At 40.0% G+C, this 22,879-nt stretch overlaps 1 protein-coding gene across 1 annotated transcript in view; it reads right to left on the bottom strand.

Annotated features, from left to right (window-relative positions):
* Positions 1-661: 661 nt before the first annotated feature.
* The window catches only part of col16a1 (collagen, type XVI, alpha 1), a 73,314-nt gene continuing 51,096 nt past the window's right edge, over positions 662-22,879 (bottom strand). Inside the window, exons 42-71 of the mRNA XM_072370603.1 lie at positions 22,679-22,750; positions 19,541-19,594; positions 16,889-16,942; positions 16,603-16,722; positions 16,319-16,360; positions 16,133-16,204; positions 15,984-16,028; positions 15,270-15,314; positions 13,576-13,629; positions 13,429-13,482; positions 13,268-13,321; positions 13,136-13,180; positions 12,985-13,038; positions 12,853-12,888; positions 12,702-12,764; positions 12,528-12,599; positions 12,334-12,387; positions 12,179-12,223; positions 10,417-10,461; positions 10,158-10,211; positions 9,960-10,013; positions 9,809-9,859; positions 9,252-9,341; positions 9,100-9,135; positions 7,591-7,635; positions 6,283-6,477; positions 5,956-6,019; positions 5,617-5,793; positions 5,449-5,526; positions 662-2,235 (exon numbers count right to left, since the gene is read on the bottom strand). Of these exons, the coding sequence (XP_072226704.1) occupies positions 2,042-2,235; positions 5,449-5,526; positions 5,617-5,793; positions 5,956-6,019; positions 6,283-6,477; positions 7,591-7,635; positions 9,100-9,135; positions 9,252-9,341; positions 9,809-9,859; positions 9,960-10,013; positions 10,158-10,211; positions 10,417-10,461; positions 12,179-12,223; positions 12,334-12,387; positions 12,528-12,599; positions 12,702-12,764; positions 12,853-12,888; positions 12,985-13,038; positions 13,136-13,180; positions 13,268-13,321; positions 13,429-13,482; positions 13,576-13,629; positions 15,270-15,314; positions 15,984-16,028; positions 16,133-16,204; positions 16,319-16,360; positions 16,603-16,722; positions 16,889-16,942; positions 19,541-19,594; positions 22,679-22,750 (2,118 nt within the window). The 3' untranslated portion in view covers positions 662-2,041. The remainder of the gene's footprint in view (positions 2,236-5,448; positions 5,527-5,616; positions 5,794-5,955; positions 6,020-6,282; positions 6,478-7,590; positions 7,636-9,099; positions 9,136-9,251; positions 9,342-9,808; positions 9,860-9,959; positions 10,014-10,157; positions 10,212-10,416; positions 10,462-12,178; positions 12,224-12,333; positions 12,388-12,527; positions 12,600-12,701; positions 12,765-12,852; positions 12,889-12,984; positions 13,039-13,135; positions 13,181-13,267; positions 13,322-13,428; positions 13,483-13,575; positions 13,630-15,269; positions 15,315-15,983; positions 16,029-16,132; positions 16,205-16,318; positions 16,361-16,602; positions 16,723-16,888; positions 16,943-19,540; positions 19,595-22,678; positions 22,751-22,879) is intronic.

Below are 22,879 nucleotides of genomic sequence, written 5' to 3'. Positions count from 1 at the left end.
TAATTACAAAGACACAAAACATCAACAAAGATACAACGTCTACTTACAAAGACAAAACAATTGTCAAGATATTCTGGACAACAGAGGGACAAAACAACTACGGGTAATGAAACCGCAAAGACTCACCAACTAAATACAAAGAAACAAAAATCTACAAAGATACACTACATAACTATAAAGCAAAAATGACTGCAAACGTATGCTTAAAGACTATAAAGAGACAAAACGACCACAGAACTACGGGGACAAAAGAACTACCACCAACCACTAGCTAAGAAATGAAACAACTACAATTCACAGAGAACTGTAAAGAAGCAAAGTAATCTATGGAGAATAACTACAAGAACGTAAGATGCGCAGAATTTTGACCGATGGAGAGAATAAACTACAAAGACGCAGGGGACAAAAGAACAGCTGTGACAAAGTGACAAATCAACCATAAGCAGACACAACTACAAAAACAACCACAAACAGTAGGAGCACAAAGACAGACGACAACAAACGTAACCAGAGTAACGACAGAAAGACAAAACTACAAAGAGAAGTGTAGAGTAATGTGTGCTCCTCTGTAAAAAGGTTGGATGGTGGGGGTGTTCTGAGCTTCAGGAGGTGTCTGGAGAGCTGACACAGCGTGTTCAAAGATAACACAAATGATAAAGCGTCTTTGAAAAGCACGTTTATTCAGTTTAACATTTTCAAGAGGTTTGCTTTTGAGAAACAAATGTCTGACCACAGCTCATAATTCACACTGCTGAAAATAGTAAAGAACAAGAAAAGGATTCTGCAGATAAAAAAACTATAGAAAAATAACAGACCCAAATACAGTAATATGTGGCCCTTGGTTGAAAATGTGCTTTCCCTCTGTGGTGATCGCGAGGGGTCGGTGGCTGTGAAGAGTGGCAGTGCTGCATTACAGTACCTGTGGTGAACGGGCCCAACTATTGCTTATATTCTGATCTCATTCTTACACAAGTGCCAAATGAAGTGGGTGGATGGCTGTTAGAGCTACTTTAGAATTAAAAATGAGGTGGGATTCTTAAAATTGCAAGTTCAGAAATATTTTAGTCAAACGGACACAAAAACACCTTTAGCAACATAATTACAAGAGCCAATATGCTTTCTGTGTGAACTCAAATTCCTTCTATAAATATTAGTTCATTTGCTGAACACATCATTCCATTTTAAAAGCTCATAGACCTTAGAAAAGAATTGTTTGACATTTGTTGCGAAGTAACCACTGACAATTAAAAAGATGGTGGATCATCAGTATGCCCAATATCAAAGTCTTTGAAAAGTATAAAACGGCAATATATATAGATATATACACATAAATATATACAGAACAATCAATCCATCAGAGGGCGTATGAATGCAATGGGACATCTGTTTCACCAAACCTGAAATACTTTTCTAGGGATATTCTCCTACAAGTCCAATTCAAATATGTATCACACCTCAGCCACTGAAATGCATGGGATATACCCCGAATAGGACTGTGTGAGCAGGGAACAAAGATGTGAGAGATGGAGGCAAAGCAGTACAACAACTGTGTTTTCTTGTGCAACAGATTTGGACAAAGAAAATTACCAAAAAAGAAGCAAGAACCAGGGTGGGAAAAGAGACAGAGGCCAGAATTAATCAGGGAGAAGAAAACAAAGATTGTAATTCTTGTCACCTCTCTTGGGTTGTTGGAAACGGCACAAAAGGAATAAAATATAGTTAGAAAAAGAGGCTTGGAACAAAAAAGAGACAGTAATATAGCAATGAATTGGCATTCAAGGGGGAAAAGAAAAATGGAATGAAAATTTGCTGCTGGTGTGTTTTTGCAGGCCTCAGTTCCAGCGGGGCCCTTAGAAAGAAACTGCAATTTTTTCTCAGATCTGTTTAAAAAAAATCTATGCAGCTTAATCTGTCTACTCAACAACAATGGCAGCTTTTGTTTTCCGTCTGTGTGTTCTGGTTTAATAACATCGTCTTTGGTTTTCTTGCTTCCCCATATACTGTAGTCTCTTTGCTCCAGTCCTCCTGCCCTTCTAGCCCTCTACCAGGGGCCTTTGACAGGAGGGCCCTTGGGGCTGTAGTCTACTTGATGGCTCATACAATCCCCAGGATTACACCTGCCCTCTGAACCCTTTTTCCCAGGCTGTCCAGGAGAGCCCGGGATCCCAGGAACACCCTGTTGGCCAACAGGACCAGGGGGTCCCATTTTTCCATAACCCTGGGGGCCTGGAACACCTGGGGGGGAAAGACGACAAATAAAACACTTTTATTTTGTAACTGTCACTAAGGCTGAAATACCAGCTGCTGAAAACAGAAAACCATGCTTTGACCCAAAAAGACTCAGATTTCCTTCATATAATTTGAATTTGCATATTCGATCGAGCATATTAACAAATCCTTTATCCTGTGGTCATGTGGTCGACATCTTTTTTTAGCAAATCAACAGTTTTGATTTAAATTCAAGATTTTTTTTTTAAAAACTGGCCAAAATGTTTCAATTTAAAAGTCAAGTAATAAATCCTTTGAAAATCTCTTTGAATTATTTCTTCAGGATAAAGTACTCTTAGGTCACAGCAGACATCGACTGTATCTTCAAAGCATCAAAATATAATTTTCTCATTAAACTGTTTTGTCTACAAAATGCTAGAAAATAGTGTGTTTTTTTTATATTAATTATTATAATGATCATAATCATTATAAATGAAAATGATTATTAAAACATTAATCTCCCCCCAAAAGGTTTAATGTGTCTACAAATGTCTCTGCTCTGGCTCTAAACCTGACAAAGATGATATCCATGACAACATAAATATGAAACAGAAATAATCTTCCAGCTCATAATTAGATGATGTACAGTTAAAGAAGACAAGTTTTGAAAAGATGCAGGCTTTGGTCTCATAGTCCTTCAGAGAAAGTTTTCAGACGCTTTCAGGTTTTGCAAAAACTTCTAAGCTCATCCTTAAAGTCATCCTGAAAGCCGATTCCATTTTCTTTTTTTTTTCTTTTTCTTTTCAGTGTACACACATTTCTCATTAATGGCAAAAACAAGTTACTATCGTTTAATGCTTTGAGACCGAAACATCTTATTTACTTAGGTATTCTGGCCCTTCTCTTTGTACCCGGTTAAATTAACTGGCAGCGGTGGCAGCTTCGGTTCCTCTTCATTTGAGCTAAACTAGATTGGATCAGAAGCATCAGTGCATAGCTGTTTAAGGTCTCTCTAAAGGAGACATTACTGGTAAATGATCCACATTTACATAGCACCTTTTAATCTTATCTAGGTCCTATAAAGCACCTTTTTTCTGCAATTACACACTGTGGAGCATATCTGGGGAAATGGAGTTCAGTATCTTTCCAATGGACATTTTGACATGTAGAGGAGAACCACTGATCATCCAGTTGGAAGACCACTCCATCACCTGAGCCACAGTTGGCCTTGGATTCAGTTCCGAACTCTGGAATATTCTGGGACTTTCAAAAGCCACTCCTGCTTTCCTGGCAGTAAGCTATGGATTCATTATATTTTATATAACCATTATTTGACCAGGAAATGAAAACTCTTGAGATTTAAAATCTCAATTCCAAGAGTGTCTTGGCCAAGACAGGAAGCAGCTCAAGTCAGGAATAAGGACAATGGTATGCATACACTGAAGACAAAATACAACATATACGTAGATATCATAAAAGGGAACATTAAGACACCAAAATCGAAGAAAATTTAACACATCAGTTATCACAGGCCAAATGGGGGCAGAATGGTCGAACGCAGCATTTACAAGTAGACATGTCTACCTCTACTATATTTCAAATTGGTTTAGTGAAACCAGCTCCCAAAGATTTGGGTGACTTTGCAATTCATTCCAAGCAGAGGGAGAAGCACTTAAAGGCTTTTATTCTAAATTCAGTACAGACACTGGGAACGGAAAATAGGAGTAGTTTGTTGGAACGAAGAGGTAGTTTCAGTCCTTTGTTTTTAAAGGATACAAGCCCGTAAGTAAGTTGGGAGCAGACCTAGAATAGTTTTATAAATCAAAATATGCAAATGAGTCTTCAGGAGGACAAAGAAGACCATCCAACCCGACCATACAATGTTCAGTGGTGTGTAAGTGATTTAAGGTTAGTGATGAACCTCAATGCTCTGTTCTAGACAGTTTCCACAGCATGTATTGCAAGGATGCATATAAATAACATTGCCATAATGTATTGGGAATCTGACTCTCATGGTCCTGAATGGCGAAAAAAGAAGGAAGATTTAGGAGCGTCAATCCTGCATTTGAGAATTAAGTTCATAAGTTTTGTTTTGTTGGCATTCAAAACATATTTCAAATCACCCAAAGTTTGCTGGACAGTGTTGGAAGCTTGCTTGTTGGTTACCTTTATGGCAAATATCTTTTGTCCCCAATTTTTTGACTTTCTTTTGAAATAGCTTGTGTTTCAGAATCGTGGACGCTGCTGTGGTTTTGGTCATTTTAAATGGTGCAGAAGGTTTATTGTGTCCCTCCTCAGATCTGTCCCCAAAGGCAATCTTATAAGCCTACAAACAATAACCTCAATCTCATGATTTAGTTTTCACTTCAACACCGTAATTTGAAATATGCGTGTGTTCTTAATGATGTCCACTCGATTCAGTTAGGCGCAGGTGGACTGCATCAGTCGTAACTAATGGTTTGGATGTTGATCTAAGAGGTAATATTTCAGATCCTTGCTTTTGACAAATTAATTAAACACTCTAAAAAACAGTTTTTGCTTTGTCATTGTGGAAAATTGCGTCTTAAAAGAATGTTTAAAAATAGTCTCTTTTACAAAGAATCCAAAATGTAAAATGTTGAAAGTACTCAAATAATGCTTGGTTTTTACATTTCACTTATTATATATATATTAAATAAATCATGTATTGAGAGATATTCAATGACTTGAGGTACTGTTACTCTTATTCTTATTTATCTATTGCCTTTGGCTTGACTTTAGAGTCAAGGTGGCCATTTCCCTCTACCACCAACCTTCATGCTAAGCTAACCTTATAAGCTGTTGGTCGTAGCTTCCAATTTATAATGAATGGCAAATAACATTAAAATTTTCCACATTAAGAAGTTTCTTGTACTCTGAAACACAACTTCAAACTTGTGAAAATACTGTTCAGCATCGCATCACAGGTTCAAGATGTATGATTTTAATCATTAGCAATTAGGTCAAGTGATTTCAACACACCACTTCAGAAAACATGTAAAATAAGTATATACCAATTAGCATCATCTTTAATCAATGATGCTATTACGACATTAGTTGTACTGGAAACATGAATGCCATCGATCATTTCATGTGAACACAGTTGCTTTTTCAACCCAAATTAAATAAACCGTTTGAAGTGACTGCAGCAGCTAGTTTTCTAAGTTAGCCAGTGCAATCTGAACTCTGAATACTGATTCATGAACCAATAAGATACATTACCTGGAGCTCCAGGAGGTCCTACATCTCCCATCTCTCCGACACCTTTGTCACCTTTTGGTCCTTGTGGTCCCCGTGGTCCTACAGAAATAGAACAACACATTCTAACATATGATAGTTAAGTGACTTAACAATGATACTTAGCTTTAATGTGATAAGTAAAAGGTTAACCTTGGAGTCCTTGCCCTCCTGGTCGTCCTTGTCTGCCGATCTGTCCCGGGAGTCCCGGAGCACCTGGGTTGCCAGGATTACCCGGAGTACCGTCTTTCCCTGGGGGCCCAGGCCGGCCTGGAGATGCCACCATCTCTACTGGCATCTGCATGCGAGACATGTAGTAGGCCATTCTCTCTGGGGAGAGGAAACACAATAATAAAGGTGTTTTCCACAGAGGCAAGAGCAGTGCTGTCCCAAAGGACCAAATGCATCATTTTTTAAACAGAATCAAGTGAAGGGAAAACACTGCTTCAGGCAATATGCACAGTGAATATTCACAGAACCATATGTCCTCACCATCAAATATCTTGATGACCTGTTGGCGAATGAAGTTTTTGATTTCGTCGTAATTGACAACGGCCTGTTTAAAAAAAGAGCGACAAAGAGAAAAAACAAACAAGCAAACATTAATCGGGGAGATGATTAAAAAATTCATTATTTACAAGAGCAGATGGAGCCGCTGAGCGCCTGTGGCCACCGTGCTTACATCTTTTCCCCGTGAGCTGAAAACAGATTTGGAGTTGACTTGAAATTAAATACATAATAATACATAAATAAAAAGTAAATACATATATATAAACAAAATCAGAGTGCCGTAAGAGGAATTAAAGTGGTGTGTCTCACATCATTTCCTGGTGACCCGGGAGTGCCAGGGATCCCAGCTGGGCCAGATGAGCCTGGGCTTCCTCTTTCCCCTCTGGGTCCTGCTGGGCCTATCATGGGCTGGGCATCCTTGGAATGATATCCTCCACCGCCCGGAGGACCTGGTCTACCTCTCTCTCCTGGAGGACCCTTCTGACCAGGGGCCCCTGGCTCACCCTAGAACACAAAAACACAAGTCAGAGTGGCGGCTGCAAGAAAGTATCAGTTCATTTGAAAATGTTATCCCTTCTAAGAGCTATTTTGGATGTTTGTTGAAGACCACATGTTAAGTAGTCTATATTTTCATTAAAAGCTTGAAAGATGCACTTAGAGGAGCACGATACCAATCGGATGGTCTTATGCTAAAATAGAAATAGGCGTTAAAGTTTGGAATAAACATCTCTTACTTGTTTTCAGTAGAGCTTGAATATTAGTTTTCTCATCCACCTCTGCGCCACAAAGCAAATTCTTAAAAATTCTGTTCATTACATTATTCATGTATTTTGCAAAATGCAATTATTTTGCTAATTTAGGAGGCAAACACTATAAAAATATTACGAAATGAATTTTGGAGAAGAATCGAGCCTTTTAAGACAGCTTTTGCCAACATCTCTATCGCTCTCCACACAGCATCGCTCACCATTCAGCAGGAGCGTAAATGCACTTAAAAACAGCCGTGCTACATTAGCGACAGTGATTTATCGAGGACAAAGCAACCCATAATGGATGTCTAATGTTTACACGTCACTGACAGACAAGCGGCCGCTGAAATAGAGAGGAGTGAGAAGAATAGAGGAGTCAGTTCTTGTCTTTCTTCTCTGTTCTGTGCGGCTAAAACCCTGACAATGCTGTCCTGTCAGCGTGACAAATAGCCTCATCTAGCATCTCCCCTCATGCTCAATAGCATTATCCCAGAGGCAGAGGAATAACTCTATTGCTGTACCCACCTACTGTAAGCCTCTGTCTGAGGAGAGATCCAACAGGCTCTCTAGTTACAGAGGGATAGCAGGCAGCCAGCTGCCAGTTTGTGGAGAAGTGAGGCAAAGAAGAAAATGGGTTCGATCCCTTGGCTGGGTCAGAGGTTTAGTGAACTGATGACTGTGTTAAGCGTGGGTGCTGAGCGGGCAGAAATAGGCGGTTCCCTGTAAGCTCTCCCTGGCTTATAGGGAACAGAAGAAGGGGTGAATCTCGATGCGCTCTGATGATCTGTAGAGGCGATGGATGGCTGATTCTCTGCTTGACACACTAATAAGTTAAGACCATACCTTACCATGCGGAATCCGCTCTTACCTTTTGACCTGGCTGCCCGTTGTCCCCTGGTAGGCCTGACGCTCCCTGTGTCAAAACAAAGAAAGAAACAGCCATCAGGGAATGAAATATATAGTATTATCAAAGTTATCATATTGTTAATATTCTTAACACAGTATCTATTTAACGTTTGTGTTTTTTTTGTTGCTAAAATAAAGACGAGTAAGACAATCCATATGAAAAAAAAGCTCATAAAAACAGCTTTACTAACAATAACATCCGATCTAACACTGCTGAGTCCCTTATTCTAGCAGGAATAGTTGTGTCCAAAAAAGCACATTCCTCAGCCAAAGTGTCACCTAAAACATCATAACACATTATTGAATTAAAACAGCTGCCTAACTGGTCCAAACACTGCTAAATGAATGGCAAGAATTGAAATTTTAACAGTTCACGACCCTGTGTGCCACTGACTCAAAAACTGTCCACAGTCCAAGTAACCACAGGTATCTACTACTTCACAGCAGCATGAGAAGACATCTGGTCAGCATTCTATGTGAGGTGACAGTGAGAATGTCACAGTGTTGTTTGCAAACCACAGTGCAAACCAGGCAGAAGAAAACACACTGAAATCTGAATCACTGAGTTTAGTCCAATCTCACCTGTGTTAAAATATGTTGCCGATGTTGCTAGCCGATGTCCCAGCTTAAGCTAACACCGACATAATAATTCCTGGTGGCGTGGCAGACTAAAATCTGCACCACTTGGTAAAAAACAAAACCTCTGCTTCCATCAAATCAACTGCACAGTAACCATTAGTGTTAGTTGCTGCAATATCTCTGGAAACAGATGTTAAGTGTGTTTTCACTGAAGCCTAGTGTATATATTTCCAGGTCTTTATTTCCACCTCTGAAACTCAAAACATGTTAACCAACTATAGTTCCAGGTATTCTGGAACTTGGGCTCATCTTGGGACTGATTATAAGTGATCTAATAGCCTCCGTTGTCTTACATTAGTCATGTTTCCTTCCAAAAGGGATTTGAATCATTGGGAAATGCGCATTACAAGAAATTCGAATCATGTGCGTTTCGATCAAAAGTATGGACTTTGGTGAAAACCACTGCTACTATGTTTTACCGGCTTCCCGACCCAGAGTTTATCGCCATGGAGAGAGGACTCGAACCTTTATCAAGAATCTAAACAGGCTGATGGAAATACACCCCGTGTTGTGTTCTTCTACCGTTTTTACCATCTACAACTTCATTGTAGAGAGTCAACAATATAACTTTCTTAAATGTGCAGGCTTGGCTTTGAATATTATAAGTGTTTGACACATATTTGTAATGAAAGTTCTACCATTTGTTATTTTTAAATTTTAAGATTGCAAATTAAAACCAATGTTCAATTTGTTTATGATTAATAATGAACGATACAGAGTCATCATGGTTAGAATTTGAATGCTTGACAGCCCTAAAATATTCAAATCATCACATCAATCTCACACCATGACACTTCAAAGGGGACAAACACCGCCCCCAGACATTACTCACATCTTTACCAGCAGCGCCATCATTGCCAGGCTCGCCCTAAAAGTCAAAGCAGGAAAAAAATATAGATATATACGTAAGTGAGACATATTGACATATTGATTCACATTTTTGTGGGCACATTTTGAACTTGACACAAGTTGAAAACAACTAACCATAGCTCCTGGATGCCCATGTGGTCCCGGAGGTCCAACCATCCCTGGCAGACCTCTCTCCCCAGATTGGCCTTTATCCCCTGGTGTACCCTAGAGAGTGCAGGTGAAAAGTAACAGTATAAGTTTTCTTCTTTTGTTTCAACATTTGGCAGCAGGAGAGAATTTTAAATGTGTCCTGATTCACCTTCACTGATGCACAGACACTCACACATGCACACACACACACACACACACTCACACACTCTACAGCCTATAATCCATTATTATAAGCCTTTCCAGAGACTCTTCAAATTAAGATTTTGCAGCCTTATCTCTGGCCATCTATTTTTATTTACTTTTTTCAGTTTGTGAAGCCGCTCTAATTATTTCCTCTAATTATAATTAACGGTAATACTGTTTGTTGTCCTGAGCACTCACTTGTTTATCTTTCTCTGACTTTTTCTTCAAGCTCTGGAGCAACACCACATTTCCCCCAGTGGGATTACTTAAGGTTCAGTTACTCAAATTTCATCTTTCAAGATAAACAAATGGAGATGAAGACGAAGGTTCTCGCTTACCACGCCTGATGGACCAGGGGGCCCTGGAGGTCCTGCTGGCCCTGAGGGACCCTGATTGGGAAAGTAAACACATTATTCAAGTTCAATATGCTAAAATACTACAAAATTAACAAATTAGAAATGTCTATATTTAAATGGGAAGGGCGCTTACAATTTGGCCTGGAGGTCCAGGTCGTCCCAGGGCTCCTGGGGTTCCGGGATCACCCTGGAGAAATTAAAGTATGAGCTTTAGATTCCAATAAGGCTGCACTGAATGTGGTGTGTGCAGAGCCTTTGAACTTGTATGCACAAATTGCAGATTTGCTCTCCATGATTAGATAATTTGTTTGTAAAGAGGAAAAACACTCACGTCGTGTCCCTGCCTGCCCGGTGGTCCCATTGGGCCTGCAGGTCCAACATCTCCCTGGAGAAATGAGAGAGCATTCAAACTGTCATAGAAGAAGCATGAGAAGAAAGCAGCCCCGTAACAAGCAATTAAACCAGACTTTTGTCATAATCATCAGTTTGATAAAAAATAATTAGGCCTAATGCACAAACAAGAGGCAGCAAGTGGAACTACACAGACAGACAGACATGGTGTGATGGTAAACAGTGAGTCATTGGCTAACCTTCAGTCCGGGAAAGCCAACGTGGCCAGTTTTCCCTTTGAATCCCTGGGGAAAGACATCAAAGAGAATGGGATTGATACAGTATAAAAATTCACAAAGTCGAGGCTGCCAAAAGAAGAGGCAGACTGTCTTTGAAATCCTGAACACCTGCTCTCGGGTGGAACACAATCTGAGATACAGAGAGCAGGAGAGAGATGTAAGAAGAGAATGAGAGGGAGGACGAGAGGCAGCCACTCATGTCTTCACTGAAGCAGACTACAGTGCGCGCTCATCACCACCCGTGTCGATATGTGATACAGAAAGTTAGGAAACTCTAAGGAGATGATAGGGAGCTTTGAAGTTTTAAATGGGTTCGCTTCACCGGTGACATCTACAACATTAACAAGACTCAGTAATGACTGCACATATTAATGCAGAGCAGCAGGAAAGGTGAGGTGAGTGAAATATCAACGGTTACACTCCGTGATCATTTCCTTTCAGAGCTTATATGGGTTAGGAGCTCAGACCATCACTGAATGAATATTGATTTCATATCCCAGCGAACAAACCATCCTTTCCAATCTTTCTCCTAATGAGGTTCTCCTTATGAAACAGGGTTAATTATGCAGGCTGCTTTGCATACTGTGTGCTAATTGTGACACCAAAGGTAAACAATGGCAGTACAATCGCAAGGCACTGTATAAAAGTTCTGCCTCACAGTCTAAATTTTAAGAAGCGTGCCAGTTAAGTCAAAGTTAAAGTTAAGTCAAGCGTGCCAAATGAAAAAATAGATGTTTCAGTAGTATATTAAGTGCATGCCAAGAAGAGTATGGATCTCTGAGCCCATTTTCGTGGAGATTCATTAAACAATTATTGAGGCAAATATTGTGATGACTGATGAATGTGAATCTAAAAGGAAGGTCAAGTTCAGCTGGGGACTATAAATGTGCCAAACTAATAGCTGTTCATCTGTTTTTTCTTTTGCTGCCACAAAGTCACAGCCTTCATTCTCCCAGGGTGGAAGTCAGAGGATGACCAGTGTACTCAAGAGTCATCCTCTGGGGATCATGAATACGTGTACAGCAAAAAAACTGTTTAATCTTAGTGTCTCGAAAAGAATATACTCTGACGAATATAACTTGTGAGGCTGATTATATTGTCAACAGCCTTCCAGTCAGTCTCTGGGCATTAGTTCCTGTTTTCTGGTCCAGTAAAATACAGTCACCTTGTTTTATTGTACTCTGACACGTGGGGGCAAACCAACTTTACGCTGCTTTGAACACATTGTTAGCAGTTGTTGGCTAACATGGGTAACTCAGCAGCACATGGGCTCAGTACCTCACTGCTTCTCCTCACACCACAAAATCATTTCTCTCTGATGGAGATTAGTTCTCCTCGTGCATGACTTTTTCATGGACTTTCTGCTGCCTAACAGGCTCGAAATTATGAGGCTGACATGTGCGTTCACATTTTCCATCTCCTTGTGTCAAAGCTCATGTATGCGTGGATCCATGTTCCTACACTTTAAGTCAGGCTGCTAACCTCCAAGTTCCTCTCTGAATCTACACTTTTATATAATGCAACTGTGTACCTGTAAATACATTCGGTTAGAGATAATTTATACTGAGGATTGAAAGATCTAAGTAATCCATAAAAATTCAGAAAAATCATTTTGCATTTCTTGTTCAAATATGAAGCATATTTCTCATGTCTAATTCATGTTGTTTTCTGCACTGGGTGTTTAGAGGAATCAGGTCAGGTAATTGTTAGAGGTGATACTCACTGGGATTCCTCGAAGTCCTGCTGGGCCAGGTGGGCCTGTCTCTCCCTGATAATAAAATCACAGACAATGTCAAAAGATCAACCGCTAAATGCATGTCTTTGAGCTAAAATACACTGTGTATATGGATTTTCTGCATGTGCGTGGGTGCGAGTTACCCGCAGCCCCGGCTTCCCATCTTTTCCATCAATTCCCTCAATGCCGGGGGGGCCCTTTCAATGCAAGCATGAGAAAGGTGCAGATAAGCACTCAAAATAGCATACATTTCATCAATAGGTTAGAGTGCTTTAAACTTGGATTAGACTTAGATAATAAAGTGGGGGAAAAACAATACTTATATGCGCATATATACCATCAATCCTGGGGAGCCGGGTGAGCCAGGGGGTCCAGTTTGCCCCTGGGAGCCTGGAAGGCCGTCAGTACCCTATGAAAACACACATTTCAGTCCAGCACAGGATGATTTTAAATGCAAAGGATGTTTGAAATTGTACAATCTGGTTTTTGCTTTTGTTTTTGTTCGACTCACTTTTTCACCTTTGAGCCCAGCAAGGCCTTCCCTTCCAGGTTTGCCAGCGGGACCAGGGGCACCCTAACATTACCACAACATTAAGAATATTTTGAAAATTTGCTGTAACAATTAAAAGCAAAAAATAAAATGGATTAGAACATTTACATACTGGTGGTCCTGGGAAACCTGGCTGTCCTTGAAAACCCTTGAATAAAAAGAGGGACATTTTTGTTCTGTTCATCTCTGATTGTTACCAATTTATCTTTTTTTAATGTAAATACGCAGCTTGTGTTACACATACCTGGTCACCTTTGGGACCATCAGGCCCTCCTGGTCCCGTCTCTCCTTTAATGCCCTGCAGACACAGGACACTCTCTAAGTTATTACACCTTGATATTACAAATTGCTGGATTGTAAATGTTGCCACGGTAAATTTATGATGAAACTCTGACCGGTGAGCCTGCCTGTCCTTTATACCCAGGGTTACCAGGAGGTCCCTGCAGAACGAAAGGAAAAGTAAGTCAGTAATATAAGACACAAGCTGCGTGTTGGATCTGTATCACACTGCTGGTGCTGCAGCTTACAGATTCTCCTTTCTGTCCACTACTTCCTGGACTGCCACGCTCGCCCTTCAGTCCCTGACAAATTCATAAGAGCAGTGAATCAGTGTGAGGAGTGTGTAACCCCGTGGAAGCTGTCAGGATGCTGTTATTCTCTTATCTTTTATAATGAGGCCGGAACTTACAGGCAGTCCAGGTGGACCCATGGTTCCCGGATACCCAGCCGTCCCCGGAGGGCCCTGAGGTAAAGATCATACAATCAATCAACCACAGAAGCCAATTATTTCCTACACGTTATAATTTTCCAGGGAAGCTGATTGTCAGATACGCACCTGCTCGCCCTTCAATCCTGGAAGGCCGGGTGACCCACGCTCACCCTGCTGACCCTGAGGATGACAGTCGTGAGGACAGATTGGACAATGAAGGAGAGGATGTGACATGTATGTCTGTGACAAGTTCAGTCAATAGCAGAAATGGCAAACAGCTCACTGATGTGGGACTGCATTCATTCGTCCTCTGTGAGGCAAAACCCAGCCCTGTCACTGCAGCAGGGCTGCTAGTTCACACAGACGATAATGATCATTTTAAATGTTCATCCCTTCTTTTTCATAATCTTCTGCCCTGTTGCAAAGTCAGATGCAAATTTTACTAAAGCCCAATTCATTTTCTATTCCACAAACTACATGGAAAAAAAAATCAGGGGGGAAATAAACCAAGAAAATTAACCATATGTGAGCAAGACAAGGTGTACTAAAAAGCTGTTTTACAACCTGCCTGTCACACAGTAAAATTAATGCTATTTTGATGTAAATATTAATATGCACTTTTAGTGTGAGCTGTTGCTTAGCAACAGCTCCAGTACTATAGGCAAAGACAGATGAGAACTGGAGGAACAGAGAAGAGAGAGAAGTTTTTCAGAAATGAGAATATAAGAAGGAAACAAGGACACAATGTTCTTATCATCTTTTTTTTAAATGGTCCCAACCGCTGAAAATGTGCCGTATGATAATGTAAAGGATATATTAGGAATAAATTGATAAACTTTGGTGAATATTGAGAGCGTCCTTATAACATTCTTTCGTTCTTTGAGAGTGTTTTTCAGGGGTTGTAATTCACGAAAAGCTTACTGATCATTGTGAGGAGAAGCTAACTGATAGCTGCTTATTGTGAGCAACCGCCTCACCACTGAATACGGGTCGTACTCGTCTCCCTCTCCGTCACAAACACCGCACAGGCCAAACACCTGCTAAGATGTGCTACTACGCTGCAAATAGATTCCATTTAGCAATCACACGGCTAAACCATTTAGCACCTCCATTCTCCTAAAACAATAAATCTGTGCGAGGGGAAAGGGGCCAGGGAGGGCTCTCTCTGCGCAGCCATCACACTCTCCATCTCTTTGACGGGCGAATAATTGAACAACTAGAGAGACAGGCAACCAAATCGTTTCCTCATCAGAAATAACTTTCATTAAAAATGGCACGCAGAGGCAGGGAGATGGAGAGATAGCAAAGATGGAATAATCAAGGGTGGCTCAATTTAGGAATGAGGTGATCGGAGTTTGGGAGGGAAAGGCAGAAAAAAGACAAGATTAATCAAGATTTCCATTTCATGCTGCTCTATGATTCTCTTTTGAAAGAAACAAAAGAAAGCAAAAATAAGCTTTTTATGCCATACAGATTTAAATTTGAAACCGAAAAGTATTTGAAGATTAAGATCTTAAAGATTAAGGTTTGTATTTTTAAGAATATTTCCCATAAAATTGTGTGTAGTCAAGGTTTTAGGCTCAAATTCCAAAGATTAAAGTTAAGTTTGTGTAATTTTCTTCCTTTTTCTGCTCCATTAATCACACTTCTGTGACACAGTATAATGTTACTTGTTGGAACGAGGTGATTACAATACAATGAATACTACCACTACATTCAGGTGAATTGTGTTTCTTATAATGGGCTATTATTACTCTTACTTGTACCTTCATGCTTTACAAGAAAACTGAATGAAGTGTGAACACGTGTGTGGAACTTACAGATAAACCAGATGGGCCCTGAGGACCTGGAAAACCAGGAGGCCCCTGTGGATAGAAAATAAAAGGAAGACTTTAAAACACCTGAGATAAGCTGAGCCATCTGAGAAACATAAAGTCCACACCTCTGATAAAAGGTTTTAATTTGTTTCTGAAAATTAAGGGAGCATCGCAACACAGAGACGATGTGTGTCGCGGGAATCAGGGATGTTAGTGATTTGAACCACACTGTACAAAATTCACCAGCAGGGGGCTCTGCGAAGCTACGGGAAGTGGCAGACATGTACTCCGTTTGTGTCAAATGTAAGCTTTGAGACAAAAACCCAGCAGTTCTGTCCTAAAATTAAGCAAAAAAACAAGAAAAAAAAAAGAAATGGCTCTTTTCTATCACAGAAGTTCTGTCAAACTAATTTAAGGCAGTGATTACAATGCACTCCGAACATATTTTGTAAAAAATATATTCTTCACTTAATTTCTCAGAGTGAAAGGTAGGTCTTGAAATTCTCGAATATTCCCATTATGGGCACTGTCGGCAAATCCAGTAGATGGAGTTTTCAGAACATTACAGCTTCCAATTGTAACGACTATAAAGGAAATTGTCTTTCACAAAAAAAAAAGGAAAAAAAATTGGCAAAGTGAACTTCTTTCTCTATTATACAACAAGCTTTCTGGGAAGACATATGTTGCCTCATGTTCCAGTTTAGAATGAACCCTTACCATGATACCTGGTGTTCCAGGGATCCCTCTTTCTCCTGGTGTACCCTGACGTAAAGATAAAGGAAGGAGAAGATATAATCTAATCTCCGTTAAGGCTGTTTGGATATGCATATTTAAAAAAAGGAAGACACATGCAGAGGGAAACTCACTGATTCCCCTCTGATTCCTGGGGATCCAGGGGTTCCTGGAATTCCAGGAGCTCCTGTGCAGGATCGATCGACCTGTGAATCAAATAAAAAATAAATAAATAAATAAAAACAAGTATGCATGGGTGTCTGTGCAGTTATGCACGAGTACTAATGCATATCTTTAATACGGCCGGGATTTCAACTAACCGCTGGTTGCGTGGCCTGTTCTGTCTGCAGTCTCTCCAAACACTGAAAGCAGATACGTTATCAGAGGAATGTCTGTCTGTCACACTGAGAAAAAAATCTCATCAAGCCATGCACACTTGAACACAATACAAAATGATGGACTGTCATTTTGCATTAATCAAAGCAGAACAATAAAGAGACTGCACTATTAGTGACACTGCATAGGATTCCAAGTCTGGAGAATCATGCAGTGAGACTGAAGATATTTCAGCAAGAAACTCTTAAGTTCTCCCTCCATGTCTCACCCTGTCACAGCTGTCCAAGGGGGTAGCACCAGGCTTGCCCTGGTCTCCTTTCTCACCCTTTGCACCAGCCATGCCTGGCACCCCTGGCAACCCCAGGGAACAGTCTCCTTCACATTCCTCCTGTGTTATACACATGGAAACATGCACAGATGTGACCATGTACATGTGTATACAGAAGCATGCCGATCAACAGCTGTCATGCCAAACTCTGGCAAAAAAAAAAAAAAAGCATTACAGCAAATCCCCCTTTACCTTAAAATGCACCATTTTAATGTTCTTTACTTACATCCTTGTATGTTCCAGTAGCGTCTTGAGGCAGTTGGTCCGGTCTGGTGTGGATCTACAGAGGAAAATGGGAATTCAGTTAATACTTATTTCAGAATTGATGCCACCAGAACCGTTAGGAGAAACACGTTATCGAACTCAATTCATCCACGTTTGAAAAAGCACAAAGTTACCCTGTGGTTTTCTCCAAATGCTGTAACGCTCAGCCACCACATACTTTAAAAATCACATTAGAACAATCTCTTTTCCTCAAGTTTAGTGTAACATATGTATATATATATATATATATATATATATATATATATATATATATATATATATATATAGAAAAGGACAGATGATTTTGAGATTTCTAAGGGAAATAGTTTAATTTTTTGCACACAAACACAAGAAAAAAAGTTTAGAATTTTTTTCCCCCAAAGTAATTGCCCAAACGGTAACAAACCTTTCTCAATGCAGGCATTCTGACATGCAAAAGTTAGAAAAATACAGGTATTACTGTATTTTTTGTGTTTTACACAATATATTGCCACTAATGACAGCTCTCTTCCATTTATGCTTGTATTGCCAAGTTGCTGTTCAACTACCACTTCACAGAGTTGTTTGAAACCACACGCTAGATGGGATTATGTTCACCTCATCACCGAAAAGCTGTGTTGTCAGAAAATCTGGTGCAAATTACCTTAACATTTCCAAATAATAATGTGTCTGTGTAGGAATCAGCACAAAATGTCAAAACCACCTGCCACCTGACTATGATTTAACCAAGACTCTTATCCAGATGAGAACTGAGTCCTTCTGCTTCATTAAGTCAATGCTGAGTTGTTCTTTTCCACTGGGTTATAGTTCACACTAACCGAGAAGTGGGATACCCTGAACAGGTCAGCTATCAGTCGCAGGACTAGCACAGCGAGAGATCCAACCATCTGCACTCATAGTTAATCAAGCTAACCTGTATGAGCTGGAATGTGGGAGGAAGCTCCATGCAGACGCAGGAAGTTTTTTTTAAAAGAAGGCAACGGAAGCTTTGTTATATAGCTGTGTTCCTGGTCTATAACAGGGACATGACAGGAGGCCACACTTAGAGATGGAAGAGCTTCTACTGTTCACTCTAAGTTCTACAAAAAATAAAACTGATTTTCTACAAAAGTCAGCTCCATAAAAAAGCTGGGGTACCCATCCCTCTGAGAAAGTCTGTCAGAATCACATGGCCTGCTTCCAACATCTTTATAGACCCATTTGACCTTATTGAAACTATAGCTATTAACTAGAAAGGCAATTTTATTCTGCACGCTATTAGCTGTTGTACGAGTTAGAACGAGGCCTTGTGCATTAGCGGATCCTGCTCAAAAAGAACGCTTTCTTTAATTATACGCCACTGTGCAGTCTTCCTCTGTCGCACTCTGCAAAGAGCTTACTTAGTGGTACCTCAGGGCAGCGACTGTTACGTTTTAAAGACAAATCAGCTTGTGAGCATCCTGCGAGCCAAGCTGCTACTTTCAGCGAGATAATACCTGCAGAACCATGAAAAAAAAGGAGCTAATGGGATTTAAGAAAAAGACATTTCCAAAAAGCTAAATCCGGACATATGCATTTATGTGAGTGTATGGATGACAGAGAGTGCCAACAAGGCCCCTGCAAGCAATTCAATAATAGGTCTGAAGTTAAGTGGCAACCCAGAGAAATTCCAGAAAATGTCATTCCTTCCTCCTCTGGATGCGAATCTCCATTTTAGTATGCAGATTATAGCTGTGTGTGCATTCATTTTAACAGCAGAAGAGCTGCTAAGTGTACAACCAATCGACTCTCTTCTCTTCACAGTTTCTATCACATTAGTCTCCCTTTTCACTCCCCAAAACACACAAAAGACTATTTTTTTTGCTGAAGGTGAAGTTCTCCTTGAGTGTTGGCTGGAGATCCGCTCTGATGTTCCCATAATGAAATTACACCATAAACACATTTGTAAGAAACAAAAAAGAAAAAAACAAATGCAATCAGAAACCACAGATGCATTCTCAACACTCACTCACTTTTTTCCCCCTTTGATGGCCTTGCATTTACTGTAAAATACTTACTGTATTATCCAGTAACACATAATCCCGTCTGAGATTACAAACATACAAGAGGATGGATAATGACAGGCTATATCGCACAATATGAACAGCCTCTGTGACATGCAGGCATATCAAGTTTATGAGTCCTTTGTCTGTATTGACATAAGCTTGATTCATTTTGTGTGTCTTTTCTTTGCGGAGAAAAGAGCAATCACCAAAAAGTACAAAAACAGCAATTGAATTGCGTTCAAACTCGTGAAAACAAGAATTTTAGAAACTCAAACATACGATATACTTGCAATATGATTTATGAGACATGGGGATCTAAACCACTTCAATTATGACAGAAAATATCAATTTAAGAGAAAACTCTTTTACAGATCACACCATTGTATTTGTTCCATGACATTGTTAATTAGAGACCTAAAGACATGGAAGTGTTGGACCATCTTGTTTTATATTCCCAGTTCCAAACACTTGGACACTTTATTTTCTTTTTTTTTTCGTTTGTGCTTCAGCATCATTCATACATTAGATCCCACATGTTGAATCAGTAGATAAGAGCCGCCTCTCCTCCTTTTCTCTCTAATATTACTTACGATATTTCCAGGCAAACCCGGTTTCCCCGGTATCCCGTCGCTTCCAGGGATACCCTGAAAGAAGGAACTGAGGTTGAACTTGTTTGTTGCTAAGCGAGGGGTAGCCACTCCCATCTCCACCAATGGTTAAGGCAAAGTCAAAGGGCCAGGGTCAAAATGATGAAACTGTTCCCTCTACTGCCATGTCTTACGGAACTTTGAAAAAAAAAAAGCCTTAAAACCCTGACAAATTTTTATCAATCTAATTGCAAAGACAGCATGTTAGCATTGAAAACTACTTTGAGTTCGTAAATGAACACCAATGCACCCTTTCCAAAGACATGGCCTCCTCAATCCATTCACTTGTTCTGGTGCCTCATTCATACCTTTGACTCTTGCAGCATAGAATATCACTTTATTTGAAGGTCCGTTTAATTTAAAAAAACAATTAATTGAATTCACTCTTTAAATAATCACTGCATCGGTTTGTGGACTTTCTCGTTTAAAGCCAGACCTTCAAATAACTGTTCATGTCTTGGTAGACATTCGGAAAAGCTTGCTCGGTTGCTTCCCACGCAGGTTAAAGCTTACAGCACCAGATGGGTTAGTGCGTTTTATCAACTCGATTTGCTCCTTAACCTATTTATGTCCAAGCTTTAGCACAAATACTTCATGTATTGTCAGTCCATTTCCTACATGCACATTATGGACTTTACTCACCCTGAGGGATGCGAAGCATGTTAAAGCTTTTTTACATGTACCCAAAGGCCCAAGCTGAAAGCTTACAACATAATGTGCTGCCAGAAAGTTAACAGGCCATTTCAAGTTTCTATGTTTTATGTTTCAAACTCATCTTAACATGAACTCAAAATTTTCTCATCAGACCACACACCATACCCCACAATCACAAAGCAAAGTAGAGGTTTTTCGAGTGTTTATTCATAAACTTAAAAGACTAAAAAAAAAAAAAAATCCCTTTTACACAGATAATTCAAAGTTTTATGACAAATGCCTCTCTGATGCATCCTTCTCGTATCCTTACAATGTTTCTACAACACAACTCGAGCCTGCTTGTGCCAACATTTATTCATGGGAAAGAATTGAGAAGACACACATCTGTCTATATAGGAATATTAATGGCACATATCAGAGCGGAACTCAGAGAACTGTCTGAAGACCTGTCAGACAGGATTGTGTCAAGGCACAAATCTTTGGTAGGAAGCAGGCTCTATTATTCTAAAATGGGCTTTGGTCATACACACAACCAACAAGCCAATGGTCATCGAGTTCCTCGAGGAGTTGAAAACAATCATTGGTGAGACGCTTTCATAATCAGGTCTTTCTGGCAGAGTGACCAGAGAAAAGCCATTCCTCGGCAAAAAAAATATGACAGCCAGCTGGAAAGCTACCGCAAGGCACCTGAATGACATCATAAAAAGCTAAATTCTCTTTTGTGATAAGATAAGAATGGGATGATTTGGCCAAAACCCTAACATTGTGGGTGGAGAAAAGTAGTGACCATCACTTAAAATCCCTTTAGTTAAACATGGCAGTGGCAGCATCATTTCTATGAACTGGGAAACTGGAGACAAAGACTGATGGGGGAAAAAAAACATCTCAGGCTGTACCGCCAAGAAAATACAGTAGAGAGGTTGTGGGAAAACTCCATAAAAGCCCAAGAGTGATCCAGCTAGTGTCTGAACGTGAACCAAAGACTGGAGAGACACTCCTCGTTAAACCTGTTTGAGTTTGAATTATTCTGCAAGGAACACGAAAAGAAATTTCCAAAGGAAAGATACTCCAAGCTTTCTGGCATTAATGGCAGCCAAGGATGTTTCAACTAATTATTAATGAGTGAAAGTCTGACTACCTACAGTACAGCCAAAAGTATTGAGCCGCCACTTATTTCCGCCAGGAAAAACAAAAATTCAGCACAGCGATTTTTCAAAACATGTGAAAATATCGATAAAAAATTGTTTATGAGGCCAAAATGGAGTTTGTAAAATACAAGTTTGAAAGCCAATATTTGGTATGACCACCTTTATTCTCCAAACACAGTCTGAACCTTCTTCGACAAGCTTTCTCGTGATTTCTTTAAGTCGTCTTCAGGAATAGTTCCTAAGGCTTCTTGAAGGATTACCCAAAGCTCCTCTTTGGATGTTGGTTGCCTTTTCAGTCCAGTCGAGTCATTAGTATACCTCAGCCTTTCCTCCCTGTTTCTCTTTCTTAAGAATGGCTTCTTGACAGAGGAAACCATTTCTGACAAGGCTTGTGTGAACAGTAGATGGATCTACTTTGGGACCAGATGCATCGCTCAGGTCCTGTGTTTTAAAAGCATCATTTTCAGAGACTGTTCATTCGCTGTATGTATATATATAGTTAACTCAAACTTTTCAGGAGCCACATCATGCAGGGACATACCAGGTTTTTGTCCAAAAGCTCTTTCGGAATCCCTTTTTAGTTCATAAATACCATTTTCTGTCTGTCAAACTGTGTCTTTGGCATTTTTTGTTGATTTACCTTAAGAAGCTGAAACAAATTACATGCCTTTTCTTTTCTATTTGTCTATCATGTATAGACACAACAGGTTAATTCCTTAAGTTAGGTGCATTTTATGCTGAATATTTTATGTTGGATATCTGGTAAAACTTTTAAAAAGGTTCAACATTCCTCTGAAAGTGGTCAGGTACAAGGACTGAGATGAAATAAGTGAAAAATTTGCCAATGTCCAAGGAAAAACTTTCATGAAGGACAAGGAAAGACCTTCATAAAGCCTGAAGAACTATAGCTCAAGACTGCCTTGAAAAAACTGCCTTGAGTCTGATTAAAAAAGTATAAAGAAATGAGGGGCGGCGCAGAACTTTTGAACAGTACTCTTTGTAAATCAAATAAATCTTTTGTTTTGTAATAAATTCGCAAAACACTCCAAAACACTGTTTGCCACTGGGGAGAAGTATGTGCAGATTGATGAGAGAAAATAAGATGCATCTATTTTATGTCATGCATAAAACAAAAGAAAATGTGGAAAACTCAAAAGAGTCTGAGAACTTCCCATCAGCACTGTTAAGTAGCTTCCAGTTCAATTCAGGTGAAAGGAGCAGCTCCTGAATCAAACTGAAGAAATGTTCTCATCACCATTCGATTGGCCCTGTCTCTTACCTGGGGTCCTTGGATTCCATTTATTCCCTGCTGCCCAGGGGGACCAGGGGGGCCAGGAGGTCCAGGGGGGCCCTGCAACAGATGAAAGCAAAGCTACCAATGACGCCCACACTCGCAGTCAACTAAAGAAATTGAGGACTGCTGGGATTTTCTAAACAAAGTTTGCAAGGTAAGAACAAAGCTTTCAAACAATGCCCAAGT

Source organism: Leuresthes tenuis, unplaced genomic scaffold (assembly GCF_036924035.1).
Source record: "Leuresthes tenuis unplaced genomic scaffold, fLeuTen1.0.hap1 SCAF_18, whole genome shotgun sequence".
Classification (NCBI taxonomy): domain Eukaryota; kingdom Metazoa; phylum Chordata; class Actinopteri; order Atheriniformes; family Atherinopsidae; genus Leuresthes; species Leuresthes tenuis.
Note: the sequence above shows the minus strand (reverse complement) of the source record. Positions and strands in the feature narration are given on the sequence as shown.